This window comes from Ovis canadensis, chromosome 2, assembly GCF_042477335.2.
Source record: "Ovis canadensis isolate MfBH-ARS-UI-01 breed Bighorn chromosome 2, ARS-UI_OviCan_v2, whole genome shotgun sequence".
Classification (NCBI taxonomy): Eukaryota; Metazoa; Chordata; class Mammalia; order Artiodactyla; family Bovidae; genus Ovis; species Ovis canadensis.
In genome coordinates this window covers 28,774,433-28,787,246 of record NC_091246.1, presented here as the reverse complement: position 1 = coordinate 28,787,246, position 12,814 = coordinate 28,774,433, and the positions used below count along the sequence as shown (strand labels likewise).

Sequence of the window (12,814 nt, the reverse complement as noted above, 5' to 3'; positions counted from 1 at the left end):
TTCCTGCAGATGAACGTGGTGACAAACGTTGTGTTGTGTCAACTTGTGTTGACAAACAAGTAACCTCTGCTGCCTGTACCCATTCATTCCTGGGGTACAAAGACCAAGAGTTTGGACGGCAGAGGACCCCGCTGTCATGTAAATCTCTTTGCTTCCTGATCAGGACAGTACAAAGGCAATGTGCTCTCACTGCCACACTGCTGGGTACTCACAGCACGTGAGGCCCATCACAAGAGGCAAGCCATGTCTTCCCTCCCTCCCACGCCTCCTGAGATGGGTCTCCGGGTGCCTCCAGTTCCCACCACCAGGGCTACTGCCGGCCCTAGTTTTCTTGTTTTAGGTGCTAGAATTACAGCGCACTGCTGCATGCACAGTCATCTGGAGCAGGGGTCAGAGCAGCCACAAAGAACAAGTCTTCTGCTTTGTCTTTTTATTATTTTTTATTTATTGGTCCTGCCAAAATGACCCTTTACCCAGGCCCACTGTTCCTATATGCACTGGCTTTACAGACACTTGTGCCATATGTCTGTGTCCCAACTGGTGACTGACTTCCCCTTCCTATTCCTTTTCCATGCAGTGCCTCATTTTCTCAAAATCTGAAGGCATTTTTGTTCGTTTGGGTCTGTGTAAAAGATCCTTGGCAGGAGAACATGCATATGATCTTAAAATAAAGACAACATTCTGACACTAAGGTAATGCACAGAAAAATACAGTACTCAGACATCATTGCAAATAAATACCCCATACAGATGAAGTTTTTGTAAATGTAACATTATTTCTTATGAATCAACACTGTAAGAGAAGGTAAAAATAGGGGTCCCTACAACTAGGAATAAAAATGCTTATTCCAGGAAACAGAATTCTTTCATTCTTGCTACTTATATTATTATAATTTGTCCTGTATTTTGGAGAAGACACTTTTTCTCATTCCTCCTCCTCTAGTACCAATTTGACCATTTGCACAACCTCACTTAGCAAATCAGGACAGGACAAAAATCTGGTTTGCTAAGGAGCTTCAGTGACTTCTGTTTCCTGAAATTAACAGTGATTAGTTACACCAAGCAAGAGAATATATGTCTCTTTCTCACATTTGCAAAGAATACTATGGCTAACCCTCACCCCAATGCATGGGGCCGACAGTGCCGGCTCCCCTGCCACCTACCCCACTCTTCACAAACGTGGCGTGTTGTTCACATAGCTTGCTTAGCTTGTCCCATAAAGTCCATTTGGTTCCCAAAGCACACTCAAGGTTTGTATTCACTTTCGTTTTTTCAGCCCCTGAATTTGCAAGGATCTGCACAGTAAAGAATCACTGACTAACAGAATTTTGCACAATTGCTGTTTTCTTTCCCTCAATGAAGATGCCCAGATTTAGGTTCAAAGGTGTGTGCCTATTCACACCAACTGGTCCATACCAGCCTTCAACATTTCCGAATAGCTCTTTACTGTCTGTTTTAGAGAATAGACTACGCTGGGCCACCTCCCTCAACTGATGAAGGCACTACTGGCAATGATTACTAACGAAAAGGCGCTGTAATAGAACACCCTAAAAATCGAAGACTGTAGGATTTTCTAAGTGTACCACAATTTGGCACAACAACCAGAGTAACAAAACAATTCCAATTTGGAATTTCACTGGTACAGTTGTATAAAATTCTGTTAATCAGTCATGCTTCACAATGTCCTAAAACCCAGAAAATTCTGGAATCTGTAGGTAATACTACTCATTCAATAATTTATCTTTTTGTTTTCAAGTGCCTTTTACTGTTTAACCAGAGCAAAGGTCAAGTTTTCTTCTTGTTACACTGAACTATTCCTAAGAATAATAATAATACAATATGAAAAACCCCAGAATCGGAATACCCTGGATTTCTTAATGAACATGGCATTTAAAATCTGTAATTTCAAACATGAACCACAATGCCGTATAATCTAAAAGGCTGCCGAACCACAGTGTGGATACATTTAGCCGGGCTCCTTCCCGGGTTGAAGCCTTCACCTAAACAGTCTAGAGCTACACGCTAGGACACATCTGTGCCATGTGCTGATATCAGACCAACACACTGTTGGGAGCTACAGGACCACAAGACAGACTACGGCACCTGAGACCATCTCTATGCCAGGGGTTAAGGAAGCAAATATAATATCAAAATATCAAAAGTGCACAGATTGATTGGGTAAAAAAGGAGTATCTGTAATAGGGAGACCCCAGTGGTGAGTGTTTCTAGAGGGTTCCTAAGCAAGCCTGGTGGTCGCTGTCCAAGCAGGTTCTTCAGCGCCTGTACAAAGGCCTTTCCAAGCAGCAGCTGGCGGTATTCTCAACATTAAAGCTTTTATTTCCTCTGCCATTAAAAACATGGGGAATGCTATTTTGAAAAGAATTGCAGTGGCATATCCAAAAACGTTTCTAAGTGGACTTTTAGGCTGCCCTTCCTTCCTCTGCGTGGGCCCATGGGAGAGGAAGGGAGGGGGCTGCAGTGTGACAGGGCCGGCGGCCGAGTCCTCCCAGCAGCTACTCTACAGCTGAAAATGGGAGAAAACAAGACAGCGTTAGAACTGGTCACCTGTCAGACAACTAAGCTCTCACTGAGCTGTGAGGGCATGGGTGTGTTAGTTGGCAGCAGAGAAGACCTGCATGTGTTAGGGGGGCTGCTGTCCCCGAGTGCCTCATGAAAACCGTTTACAAGTATGGAGAAGCTGTGTGCCAGATTCGGCGAGAAGGCAGAAGCAGTATGCGGGGCCAGCAGGCAGTCATGCCCCTGGGAGTCCAGCTTGCAGAGGGCAGAGGGCCTGACATCTTCTCAAGTGGGAGAAGCATCAAGACCTGACATCCCCTCTGCAAAGCAGCCTGGAGCTAAAGACAGGCACGCAGAAGGGACAGGTGTGGTCTATCCTGTGTATCTTCAATCCGGCAGTTTGGAAAACAAATACTGGCATCTGGTGGGAACTGAGACATGCCTGGGCCCTAAGGGAAAGAGCGGAATGGGGCAGACAGAAGTGTGCAGGGGAAATGCAAACTCCCCCTCCTGGCCACAGAGAGAAAAGCAAGGAGCTATTCATGGTCTGCAGCCTCATGGCTGGTGGCCCCATGGATGACAGGGAGAGAAACACTGAGAGAAATCCAGCTGCCAAAGCTCTGATGTGGATGCAGCTCCTGAGAACGGGGGAAGTCCTATGACTGCCTTTCTGGTCTGTTACCACCCCGGCAACTGCACTGACGATCAAGAACCATATTCCTCCTACTGTGAATCCTGAAACTTGCCCTGTCTCCACACAAAGCTCCTTTCCCACACCAGGCAGGGCTTCAGCTATAGCTGTTCAGCCTGGTCTGCTGGTGACTCAGACTCAGCTTAGGGGTTTCCATAGCCCTGTTTCTTGGAGTCTGAAGCCCTGTGGGAGGAAGGCCTGATAATGGGCAGAGGGTGAAAAAATCCACTTGAAAGCTGGGGACACCGTTAAGTTCAAAAAGATGGGCTTCCTGTGAGGACAGAAGTCTAGCCAGGCACTTGGGAAGTTTTTCTTATTGGAAAAAACCCAAGCCTTTGGCCCACCAATTTGTCACCTTGCAGGCCACCAGACAAGCATACAAATCTCAGAGAGAGAAGCTGAGACTGCTGAGCTCTGGTCTGGGATGTGGCTAGGCATGCCTGTGCCTCTTGGGCATGACTGGTCCCTTGGCTGGAGAATGTGGGGCTGCTCTTTCCTCTGTTTAGGGGAAGGAATTCTGTAACTCTGTCCCAAATATAAACTGCAACGAGATGCTGCACTAACTTCATAATCTGCCAAGTGCAGAGTGTCTTCTACGACTGCACCTGGGACTCAGGCTGGAACCTTTAACACTGGTTTCTGGATGCTGGGACAGTATAACTGCATTAGACACATGCAGGGAACATGCAAGTTTCAATGCAAGTTCTGCCCCTCCCAGTGGGAGCCAACAGCAACTGGGCCCTGAAGAGCCACATTCTTGCAAGGACGTGTGGCTCCAACCCCACCTTGACCACCCAACCAAGAGAGCAGCTGCTGTGAAGGGTGGTCCCGAGGGATGACACAAAGCTTGCAGCGTCCAGGTGGAGTGGCAGGCTGCCTCTGCTAAATTCTTCCCTCTGTGCATTAGTCACGGTTAAGACCAGCCTAGCACCACAGTCCCGCTGCTGCCAGGTTAGTTGAGGTGAAGCGACAGGTGACGTGCGGCAGGTTAGCTGCAGCGTGTGACCTTGCGGCCCTAATCGCAGTAAATGTTATACTTCTCGCCACAGAGCACCTGGGCAGCAAGCCCAGCACCCTCAGCCCTGTCACTAGCACAGGCGCAGGTATGACTTACACTCGGGGGGCCAGGCTTGGCCTTGGAGGTGGCCTTGGCGCGGCCCCTCCGGGTCTGCTCGTGGTCCAGCTCGAGCAGCTCCAGCCGCTGGGTCAGTGCCAGCTTCTGCTGGATGGCCATGCGCAGCAGTGAGTTGAGTGTCTTCTTCTCATCCTCGGCAGCTGCTAGCTGCCGCTGCATCTCATCCAACTGTGTGATGTATTCGTCACATCTGTGGGGAGGCAAGAGACAGAGCGTGGCTGAAGGACCTGGGAGAGCCAGCAGAGCACGTGACCATGGTCCCCATGCTGAGAGCTCCAGGTGCAGGCGTGCTAAGTAGTTTCAGTTGTGTCCAACTCTGTGCGGCCCTATGGACTATAGCCCATCAGGCTCCTCTGTCCAAGGGATTCTCCAGGTAAGAATGCAGGAGTGGGTTGCCATGCCCTCCTCCAGGGGGATCTTTCCCACCCAGGGATCGAACTAGCGTCTCTTAAGTCTCCTGCGTTGGCAGGAGGGTTCTTTACCACCAGTGCAACCTGGGAAGCCAAGCTCCAAGTGAGGAGACTATGATAATATTCATCAGCTTACTGAGCTACAAATGAAGAGGATGTGCCTTTCTGAGGTTTGGTTTTCTCCGAGAGGGATTCTCTAAAGCCAGTTTTCACTAAAGGAGGCAGTGGATGGTGCCCTTGAAGACCTCCAGCTGGCCCAGGGGAGCAAGTTAGGGGTGTGATGTCACTTGGCTCTCAGGATGTGGGGATAAACCCGAGGACAGGAATCTGTTTGTTCTTGGAATAGCCCAGGCACACAGCAGGTGCTTAGTAAGTCTGGGACAAACAGCCAACTAGGGCCTAGGAAAAGCACACGTGGGTGCCATAAACAGCCCCATTTGAGCATCTGCCAACTGACACGGGCCCTCTACCTGGGTAAGGATCTGGGCGAGAAATGCCCACTCTGGTCTGCCCCTGAGGGAGGGAGTGGCTGAGAGGTGGTGGTGGGCACACACACCCCACACCCCCATCCACCAAGGCCAAGGACCATCAGCAAGTTTCAACCTTTGCCCAGAGGTTTGCCATCTTGGCTCCATCTGAGAAGTCACAATTTTAAATAACGTAAGTTATGGGAGCAAAGGTCAACATACCATGTGCTACAGGACTAACTAAAATCTTTCCCAAACACTTTGCCCAGAAGGAGGGAGCTTTGTCCCCCTCCTCCCACATCGCTGCAATGCAGGGAGTGCCCAGCACCTTGACACAGGTGAAGCAGACCCTGAGCTCAGTTCCAACCTATTTAACCAGGAGTCTCAGCGCCCCAGCCCTGAGGACACACCAGGCCTCTCCAGAGAACGCCCCTGGTGCTTGACTGACTGTGGCCAGCAGATGGCACCAAGCCTCTCTGAATAGGGAGACACCCAGAACCAGGCCCCAAAGCAGCCTCCAGCTCCGCACTTGCCCAGGGTTGCTGGCCACAGGACTGGCCTAAACAAAGATGCTCCCCACCACCCCCAACAAACTCCAACTGGTAGGGTCAGAGTGGGAGCACTATGACCTCACCACTGCTCAGAGGGGAACCTTTCTTCTAAAATATACGAACTTTCCACCAAGTTCTGGAAAGCAAGCTCCTCATTTGTTATCAGTGGCTTGCCCACTTTCCTGCTTCTCCTTCAAAGCTCAAGCCTCCAGCCTGGCCACTAAGGACCCACCCTCATAGCCTTTTGCTTCCAACTTCCTCATTTTACACCAAGTGGAGACAAAACTTGGGCCCCTGGGTTCTCACAAATAGCAGAAATGGAAATTTCCCACAGGGCCAGGTTCCCGGGCTGCCGAGCAGCAACAACAGAGAGCCGTACCTGGTGGCAAACATAGCACGCAGCGAGGAGAAGGTGGCCGCGTCCTCCTTGAGGGCCTTGAGCTCGTTGCGCAGCTTCATCATGGTCTCAGTCACCATCGCCTTCTCGTTCTCGTACTTGCTCTTTAGGTTGGCAAGGGCCACCTCTGCCGTCTGGGGGGTCAGAGTTGTAAAAGACAGGCAGACGAGGTGTCAGGAGGGGTCCGCTGCCTTGGTGAGCACCACAGATCAAGGCCCCAACCAGCCCTGGGCCCGAGACCCAGCCCCTCCCACAGCACTGAGGTGAGGTTTTCTCCCATCTTTTCTTAGAGCTGGGACAGGACAAGATGGGAAGCCAGGGAGGCTGAGAAAGCCCCCACCCACCTACCCACCCACTGCTGGACCCGAGCACCATGCACACCTGCTTATTGGCCTTGAGCACCGTGCGCAGGGTGGTGATCTGCTCCCGCTTGGTGCTGAGCAGCGACTTCAGCTTCAGGATCTCCTCCATGAGTGCCTCCCGGTCCTTGTCAGCAGCTGGGCCCAGCTCCTGTGAGGCCAGGCGCTGCCGTGACAGCTCTGTGGTGCGGTCCACGGCCGCCTGCAGGTGCCTGATCTGATCACGGATGATGGCAATCAGGTTGTAGATGTTCATGGGCTCTCGGCGTGGGTCACTCAGGGGTGAGGGCAGAGAGGAGCCAGGCGAGGGGCTGCTGTCCCTGGCCCTACCCTCTGCGGGGGGTGGGCCCTTGGGCAGGACAGGTGAGCGGCGCTCACGGGTCTCAGGGCTGCAGCTGCCAGTGCCAGCCGGGCCCTCACGGTAGTAGTCTAGCACCACACGTGTGGGTGTCTCATTGTTGCACATGCATACATGGTGGTAGAGATTGGCCAGTTCCTCGCTGAAGGTCACCAGCTCATCCTGGGCCACGCTCAAGCTGCCTTGTGTCTCGCCGGCAACATCGCTCACCTTCTTCAGCTCTGCCTGCAGCCGTGCCAGGAGCTCACGGTCCTGGCAACTGGCTTTCTCCAACAGGGAGACCTTCTCAGTGAGCGCCTGGCTCTCGGCCTCATGCCGGCCCTTCTCCTCGGCGTGCTGGGCCTCACTGGCCTCGTGTGCACTGCGCAGGGCCTTCAGCTGCTCCCGGAGGTCGCCCGCCTCTGCCACGGCCACACGGTACTTGCAGGCCAAGATCTCAGGCCCGTTGATGTCCACCTCGTAGTAGTCACCGTCTTCGTGGCTGTCTCGCTCCTTCTCGCTGTCCAGCGCGGTCCGCCGCTCCTTGCTGGCCTGCAGGCGTCGCAGAGCACTCAGGTTCTCTGTGAGGCGGCTCACCTCTGCGTGCTGCTCGGACAGGGCTCCTCGCGCCTGCTCCAGCTGCTTCTGTGTGTCCTGCAGTGTTGCCAGCAAGCCCACCTTCTCCCGCTCCACCTGCAAAGGCAGAGAAAGGGACCGTCAACAGCCCTCTGCCCTCAGAGAACCCCTGGTCAGTCCCATGAAGACCCTATCCGTACCACATTCATCACCCTGCTGAGCTCTCTGTGATAAATCTGGGTCGAGGTGTCATGTGTGGGGCCATGATGGCTCCTCCCCCTGCCCAGCTGTTTGTGGGGCCAAGTGAGTCCCTCCTTAGAGACATGCAGCAAACCAAGAGGCTGTGATGCAGAGCCTGGGGTTCTGTTCTGTTGGGGCAGGAAACCCTGACGTGTCTAAAGGACACCGCATGGGAAACCATATGTGGAGACCTCAGAGAGGTGTTAAACCTCTGGTGGTGCCCAAACTCATAACCAGAAAACTATTTCTCTGGGCACCTTCCACCTATAATGCTGCAGTTCCACTTAGGTAACAATACAGAATTACCTATGTAAAAGAAATGTAAGTAAAAGACTGCATAGCATTTTAAAAATTCACAAAGTGTCAGGCAAGCACTGTCCTGCTGAACAGCAGGTCTGGCCAACACCATCGGGGACAGCAGTGGAGGTAGGGATGGCGCACGGGGGCCCAAGGCCCAGGGCTGTGGCACAAACCCAACAAGGTGGGGTCCCGGGACCATCCACCTGCTCACCTGCATTAGCTGCTGCTTAAGCTTCTGGATCTCAGAGATGTTGAGCTCACTGAGCAGGTCAGAAACGAGGCTGGGAGGGGGTGGGGTGAGGCCGTCCTTGGTGGGCGTGGAGGTCTTGTTGTCCAGCGGCACCTTGCCCAGGCCACCATGCTCGAAGCCATTGGCCAGGGCCTCGGCGTCATCACCAAGCTTGAGGCCATCCAAGGAGACGTGCAGGTGGCTGGTGTAGAGCGAGTCGTTGATGCTCATGTAGTGCGACAGCTCCTTGCGCAGGCTGTTCTTCTGCTCCCGCTCTGTCTTCAGAGTCTCCAGAGCCTCCTCCAGCTGCCGCTCTGAGATCTCCTTGAGCCGAATGGCGTCCTCCAGCTGGCTGTTGAGGTATTCGGTCTCCTCCTCCAAACGCTTGATCTCATGCTTGAGCCCCTCAAACTCCACCTGTAAAAGAGAGGTCGGCACTCTTCTATCCCCGCGGGATGGGGAAGAAGCACCATCGTGGTGACTGAACAACTGGGAGAACATGGATACTCAGAGGGTTGCAGGCATGAGGTGCACACGGGAAATGCTGAGCCCGCGCCTGGGACATGTGTGCACATATGAGCAGTGCAAAAGCACACGACAGGCTCAGCACCAGAGACGCCCTCTGCTGGAATTCAGAACACACCACACTGCCAACTTGTTAGGTGACTTAAAATGCTACCGAGGATAATTGGCTTTAAATTCTACAAAACTTCTTCATTATCGCTAAGAGTTGATTAAATACTTTTAAGATACAAAAAATATGTATCTAGATGTGCAATGTGACCATCACTTCTAATCACATTTCAAAATGAAGGAACTAAAGCTCCCACTGAAGTGGGATGGGCCTTCACTGTACACACCACCCTGACTGAGAGAGGCCCGGGTACAAGTAGGGGAGGCGGAGCCCAAAGCTGTACATGCTGAAACAGTATTTGCAGGCAGACACGGAAAGAACAGACAGAAACCAATGCTTGGTGTGGGCACTCAGGGTCTATGAGCAACTTTAAAAAAAATTGGTATTATTCTGCAATATTTGTGCAAGAAACGAGCAGTAAACCACTCAAAGGCAGGTCGATGAGGGTCTCTGTGGGCTGAGGACTAGAGTAGGGGAACCCCAGGGAGAGGCCAGACTCCACCGTGTGCCACTCATGGTCTGGTTTCCCACTCCTTGGGATGCTTGACCCACAGATTAGCACAGCGTCACAGAGGGTCTGCCGAGTTCCTGGGAGGAGATCCACTTCCTCCGGCTCCAAGGGTCAGAAGTTCTGCTACCAGCGTAAACATACGGGCCCACACTTCCTTATGCTGCAGTTAAATACCCGGGTCCCCAATTTGGGGATTTCTGGGATAAAGGTCCCCCTAGTCCCCAACTTGTGAAGCTGTGGTTCTTGAACAGTTAGGTGACAAGGGCAGGCCGTGAAGGGCCTGGGTGTCCTGTCCCAAGTAGAAGTGACCCTCTTGTCCTCTCACAGGTGGAGGCAACCCTTCTGTCCCCATCCTGTCACAGGTGGGGAGAGAAGACCTCCTGACCCTGACCTGTCCCAGGTGGAAGTGTTCCTTCTCGTCCCACCCATTTTTATGTTACTTGAGAACATCATATGACAGCCTGGACATTCTCCACACTGCTCAAGGGTCACCGGGCTTCACCCCAAGGTCCAGGACCACATGGGGTTCAAAGGAGTCTAGAAAACACAATACAATGGGAGGAGTGGGTACACTGATAGCTCTAGGGTTCCAGAAGGCATACGGACATCTCTGGTCTCCTGCTGGCATCTGAAATGAGATAGAGCCAGACACCCAGCCTCTGGGGTCTTTTGGTATCACATCTTCATCACCTCCATTCTTCCTCCCACTTTTGCTGGCTGGAACACCCTGGTTAGTCCAACTGCCAGCCAACAATACAGCTGGAGGCTTTGTTTTTCTGGTCTTGAAGGGGCTGGGCCCTGCTGCCAAACCCTCGAACATATAACCCCCAGCCTGAGTGTGGAAGGAGGGAGGGAATGTCTTCTGACCATGGAGACAGCAAAGTGAGGGTTAGGCCAGGGCTACGGCCCAGAGCTAACCTACCTGTCCCACCTGCACGGCCCAGATACTTGCCTGATTCTGCCTCAGCACAGACACCTGCTTCTGCAGGCTGATATTTTCCTCCTCCAACTCCGAGTAGTCCTGTAGCAGGCGTGCCTCCCGGAACTTGTACTCCTTGATGTCATCCCGCAGGCGGCCACGTTGTATCTCTACGTTCTGATTGATCTGCCAGGAAGAAGGTAGATGTGAGAAGCCTGCTCTAGTTGGTCTCACCACTCCTCAGGCAGAAGGAGCTCAGTGCAGCCAGGCTCACCATGGTAGCCACACAGCCAGAACTTGGAATCCTAGGCTTGCCGTGGTGTCCAATGTAGCCACCTGACAAGGAGCTGGGACCATGAGCTGTGTGGTATGGGGTGAGTGGCATAGAGTCTCAGCAGCTCTGACCTTGGTTTCTTCATATGTAAAATGGGGTTAAAAGTAGTTCCTCTGTCCCGTGCTGCTGGTAGCATGTACTGGTACAGTGCTGTGGAAACAGTCTGCAGATACTCAACAGTTCAGCACGGAGTTAAAGCTGACCCAGCAGTGGGCCTCAGCACACACTCCAAAGAAAGGAAACACGTGTCCACACAAAATCTTGTGAGTAAATGTTCAGACACCATTCATAACACCAAAGGCAGAAACAACCCAAATGTCCACCAACTGAAGAGATAAACAATATACGGTATATTTATACAACTGGATGTTACTACACATGCTAACACAAATGGACCCTGAAAACAACATGAGTAAAAGAGGTGTTAAGTGTTCACGTACCTTATGACTTCACTTAAATGAAATATTGAGAATAAGCAAACCCACAGAGACTGAAAAAGCAGATCGGTGGTTGCCGGGGCAGGGGCAAGGGGAAGATGGGAAAGAGAGTGACTGTTAATGGGGTTTCTTCTTGGACTGATGAAATATTCTAAAATTGATTTGGGATGGTGCATGAATGTGTAAATATACTAAAATCCACTGACTGCATATTTTCAAATGGGTGATTTGTAAGGGATATGAACTATCTCAATAATTCTACTTAAAAAGTCCCTGCCTCCAAGTTGTCTGGGGGATTCAAATATGCACGGAGAGGCAAGTGCAGACCTGGCATGAACTGTGCAATCAAGACCGTTGGGGATTCTCAACCGGCTACTACTCTGTGCCAAAGGCCAGGACCTGGGTCCCTTGGCCAACATTCTGGAGTCATTGTATACATTGTAGGATGTTTAGCTGCAGCCCCCACACCTGCTGTAACCACAGAAACTGCCTCGAGACAGGGTTGGTGTCCCCGGAGGTAGAATCGTCTCTGAGGCGAACTCTCCCTCTCTCCCCACATTCTTGGTCCCAACATTCTACGCAGCCTCCCCGACATACCTGCAAAGATCTAATGCCCACCCCCTTGGCTAGAAGCACCATCACCCACTGGGCCCCAGAGCTCACTCCGTCCTTCTCTCCCAACATAGCAGCCTCTCTGCTGGTGCTGCGGTTTCTCGTGATCACATTGATGCATACACTTTGTAGACAAGATTCCATGATTCCACACAGGTACACATGGAAAAGCAATGCTGGATTGATAAAATGAAATAGGACCAATAAGAAAAGAAGAACACAACAAAAAGGGGAACAAGTTATTACATATATCAAGTACTCCTCACAAATGCTTACTACCAAAATCTCCAGCAAATGGATCAATGCAGTCCCCTCATTAAGTGACCCAAGGAGGTACCCAACAGATGACATGGGGCGCAGGCGTAGCAGCGGCTGTGCAGCGCTGGCATCTGAGGAGGCCTTACAAATAGCAGTGAAAAGAGAAGCGAAAAGCAAAGGAGAAAAGGAAAGGTATACCCATTTGAATGCAGAGTTCCAAAGAATAGCATGGAGAGATAAGAAAACCTTCAGTGATCAGTGCAAAGAAACAGAGGAAAACAATAGAATGGGAAAGACTAGAGATTTCAAGAAAATTAGAGATACCAAGGGAATATTTCATGCAAAGATGGCTTCAAAAGGACAGAAATGGTATGGACCTAACAGAAGCAGAAAACATTAAGAGGTGGCAAGAGTACACAGAAGAACTACACAAAAAAGATCTTCATGACCAAATAATCACGATGGTATAATCACTCACTTAGAGCCAGTCATCCTGGAATGTGAAGTCAAGTGGGCCTTAGCAAGCATCACTACGAACAAAGCTAGTGGAAGTGATGGAATTCCAACTGAGCTGTTTCAAATCCTGAAAGATGATGCTGTGAAAGTGCTGCACTCAATATGCCAGCAAACTTGGAAAATTCAGCAGTGGCCACAGGACTGGAAAAGGTCAGTTTTCATTCCAATCTCAAAGAAAGGCAATGCCAAAGAATGCTCAAACTACCACACAATTGCACTCATCTCACATGCTAGTAAGATAATGCTCAAAATTCTCTAAGCCAGGCTTCAACAGTATGTGAACCGTGAACTTCCAGATGTTCAAGCTGGATTTAGAAAAGGCAGAAGAACCAGAGATCAAATTGCCAACATCTGCTGGATCATGGAAAAAGCAAAAGAATTCCAG

General features: G+C 51.1%; 1 protein-coding gene across 3 annotated transcripts in view; it reads right to left on the bottom strand.

Moving 5' to 3' along the window:
• Positions 1-421: 421 nt before the first annotated feature.
• The window catches only part of BICD2 (BICD cargo adaptor 2), a 55,499-nt gene continuing 43,106 nt past the window's right edge, over positions 422-12,814 (bottom strand). Inside the window, exons 2-8 of one of the 3 annotated variants that reach the window (XM_069575669.1) lie at positions 10,547-11,831; positions 10,306-10,458; positions 8,191-8,625; positions 6,549-7,556; positions 6,150-6,301; positions 4,322-4,532; positions 422-2,523 (exon numbers count right to left, since the gene is read on the bottom strand). In XM_069575669.1, coding sequence (XP_069431770.1) covers positions 2,518-2,523; positions 4,322-4,532; positions 6,150-6,301; positions 6,549-7,556; positions 8,191-8,625; positions 10,306-10,458; positions 10,547-10,657 — 2,076 coding nt within the window. In that variant the 5' untranslated portion in view covers positions 10,658-11,831 and the 3' untranslated portion in view covers positions 422-2,517. Of the gene's footprint in view, positions 2,524-4,141; positions 4,533-6,149; positions 6,302-6,548; positions 7,557-8,190; positions 8,626-10,305; positions 10,459-10,546; positions 11,832-12,814 lie in introns of those variants that run through there. The other 2 variants (XM_069575667.1, XM_069575666.1) reach the window with 2 other exon arrangements.